General features: G+C 48.0%; 1 protein-coding gene across 1 annotated transcript; it reads left to right on the plus strand.

The window, feature by feature from the left end:
* Positions 1-305: 305 nt before the first annotated feature.
* Positions 306-2,643, plus strand: LOC140814924 (uncharacterized). The gene is made up of 3 exons (XM_073174020.1): positions 306-1,220; positions 1,316-1,896; positions 1,983-2,643. Exons 1-3 carry the CDS (start codon positions 326-328, stop codon positions 2,499-2,501), a joined length of 1,995 nt encoding a protein of 664 aa, XP_073030121.1. The 5' UTR covers positions 306-325; the 3' UTR covers positions 2,502-2,643.
* Positions 2,644-3,345: the final 702 nt, after the last annotated feature.

Here is a 3,345-nt window from a genome sequence, read left to right on the forward strand (position 1 = left end):
GCACGCTCGCCCGAGCTCGCCCCTCCCTGCTTGCACGCTCGCCCGAGCGCCCCTGCACGCTCGCCCGAGCCCGCCTGCACGCTCGCCCGAGCTCGCCCCTCCCTGCTTGCACGCTCGCCCGAGCGCCCCTGCACGCTCGCCCAGACGCCAGCGCCTCGCCTGCACGCTCACCCGAGCGCCCCGCTTGCACACTCGCCCGATTGCCTCGCCCGAGCGTGCACCGTACTTGCTCACCTCCGGCTCATCCTTGCGACTTTTCGAGTATTCTGTCACGCCTCTCCCGGGTCAGTTCTCCCCTTTACCTGTTTAATTATCCTTAGCACCTATGTCTTCTTCAGATTCCGATTCCGAGTCTAGTTCTTCGAGTGGTTCTGAGAGGTTTAGCGAGTCTAGCGAGTCCAGCAGGTTTAGCAAGTCCAGCGAGTCTAGCCAGGGTAAGATTTCCCTAGCCGATCCTGATTTTACCATTGATCCTCCTGAGGAGGAAGTCACCACTCATAGTCGTCCGGGTAAGGAAGTTCGTCACGTGACCCAACAGATGAACATATCTAACGCAGACAACTTGTGGTATGGTCATCTGTCATCCCACATCCCTTCCGGTAGCGAACCAAAACTTAGAACTTTATGGCACATTCCTTCCTCCCACCAGATTATCATTCCTAGCCCAGAGGACCGGCCCTATCTAGCCCCTAAGGGTTATTATACCTTCTTTCAGCATCACTTTGATGCAGGTCTCCGTTTCCCTTTGTGCGATTTCTTCCAAGAATTAAGCAAGTACTACAAGGTGCATTTAGGTTTACTCACGCCCAATGCTTTCCGTTTAATAAGTTGCTTCGCCGTGTTATTCAGGGCCTTAGATCTCCCTTTAAATTGCACCACCTTCTCTTACTTCTTAGTTCTGTCCAGATCAAAAGATGGACCTTTTTATGTAACCTCCCGGTCTAGCCACAAACTTTTCGATGGGGCTCCCAGTCATGTGAAGGACTGGAAAAAATACTTTTTCTTCGTACAGCCACCCGAGGAATTGACTTGCTCTACCGATTGGTGCCCTTCTTTCACTAAACCAAAATTTTCCAAGATTTATAAGAAAGATACAGAGTATCTGAAGATAATGAGGGTACTAGGAGATCGATGCTTTAACATTCCCAAACTTCTATCTGAAGATCTTCTGTGTCACGCCGGGATAAGTCCCGCGGAAATTAAGCTAAAGGAGAATGCTGGTAGATACTCTCATTTTTTCATACTTCTTGTTTTTTATTTTGTTTATTATGTTACTTGATAAAATTCTTATTCGGTTCCTTGTCTCTGCTTGCAGGTATTAGAGTCATGAACGCTCTATTTCTCCGTGAGCTTTCCAAGAAGAAGGCCGAGGGTTCCTCATCAGCACCCCAGAAGTCACTTATTCCGGCAGTCACGATGGGCACAAAGGGAGACTGTTCTGCTACTGAGAAAAAGAAAACAGATTCTTGCTCTACTACTGCGAAGAGGCCTGCTAGCTCCCCTACTGCCGCGAAGAAGAAGAAGACAGGCTCCTCCTCCTCTGCCCCAAAGCGAGCCTCCTCTCCCCCTCCCCGTGCCAAGTCTCCTCGTCCGTCTGGCAAGCAAAATGCATCCACTGATCCTAGCCCGCCAGTCCCGCATTCTGGTAAGCGCAAGATTTCTGAGATCTCAGTCGTGTCGGTCTCTTCTCCAGAAGGGTCAGGGTCGGATGAGGAGCTTCCCCCTGCATCAGGGGTACATCCTCTATACACACCAGATACAGCCATTGTGGGGCGGGGTCCTACTCAGCTGGCTCAAAAGATAATGTATCAGCTTCCTTCCGAAGCGGATGCGGCGTTTATTAATTCACTGGGGTGGTCTGACCTTACTCGTCGGACATGCAGCAGCATCACTGAGGTATATTTCTCTTTATACTCTCTAGATTAATGTCCAATACATGTATGATTTCCTTGTCATCTTTTCACTCTTGTCTATTTACCCAGGGCATGATGTACATAGGGGAGTTGGTGGAGCGTGCCAACACCACTCGATCTACTGCCTGCCAAGACTTGCGCGAGGGCATGGCTCTTCGTGAACAGCTTCAAGCTACTATTGATGAGATGAAAGCGTCACATGCTAAGGAGCTTTCGGAGTGCCAAGCTCGAGGTGACGAGTTTCTGAAGGAAAAACAAGAGCTTCTGAAAGAGAAACACGAGCTCCAGCGACTGACAGAAGACCAAGCTAAAGACATCCAGAAGTTAAAGACAGATTTAAAAGATTCACAAGCTGAGCTCGAAGATGCCAAGGTGCGACACGCTGCAGAAGTTTCCTCCTTCAAAGAGGAATTTCTCAAATCCGAAGAATTTGTCGAGATCTGTGGCCCGAAAGCTTTTCACTACCTGGGGGTGGGCTTCGAGGGTGCAGTCGGCCTTTTCCATGCTCAGGGCTATCCTCCGCCAGGCGCCCCTACTGACTTTATCGACTTCGAGAGCTTCATATCGAGTCTCCCCCCCGATTCCTAGATTGAGATCCTTTATTTATGTTATTTTCTGCATTGTTTTATTTTCCATAGGATTATGCGACTTTTGGGACGTTTACATTTGGCTATTTCCTTTTGCGCACTTTTGACATGTATGAACTCGCTTTATGCAACATTGAGTATTTTGCATTCGTATTTATGGTTTCTTCCGAGTTTATATACGATATTATTAACCCACTAGGGCAAATAAAATCTCCACCCTCTAACTCATCTGCTAAGTGACATCCCAACAGGAAAATAAAATTTTAACGTCACCACACTCTAACTCCTCTGCTAGGTGACACCTGAGCAGGAAAATAAAATCAACACACTCTAACTCCTCCGCCAGGTGACACCTTAGCAGGAAAATAAAAACCAACACCCTCACCCTCTAACTTCTCTACTAGGCGAAGCCTTAGTAGGAAAATAAAAATCCACACCCTCACCCTTTAACTCCTCTGCTAGGTGACACCTTAGCAGGAAAATAAAATTTTAACGTCACCACACTCTAACTCCTCTGCTAGGTGACACCTGAGCAGGAAAATAAAATTTTAACGTCACCACACTCTAACTCCTCTGCTAGGTGACACCTGAGCAGGAAAATAAAATCAACACACTCTAACTCCTCCGCCAGGTGACACCTTAGCAGGAAAATAAAAACCAACACCCTCACCCTCTAACTCCTCTACTAGGCGATGCCTTAGGAGGAAAATAAAAATCCACACCCTCACTCTCTAACTCCTCTGCTAGGTGACACTTTAGCAGGAAAATAAAAATCCACACCCTCACCCTCTAACTCCTCTACTAGGCGATGCCTTAGTAGGAAAATAAAAATCCACACCCTCACC

The sequence above is a fragment of the Primulina eburnea genome, chromosome 15, assembly GCF_022965805.1.
Source record: "Primulina eburnea isolate SZY01 chromosome 15, ASM2296580v1, whole genome shotgun sequence".
In the NCBI taxonomy this organism is placed as follows: Eukaryota; Viridiplantae; Streptophyta; class Magnoliopsida; order Lamiales; family Gesneriaceae; genus Primulina; species Primulina eburnea.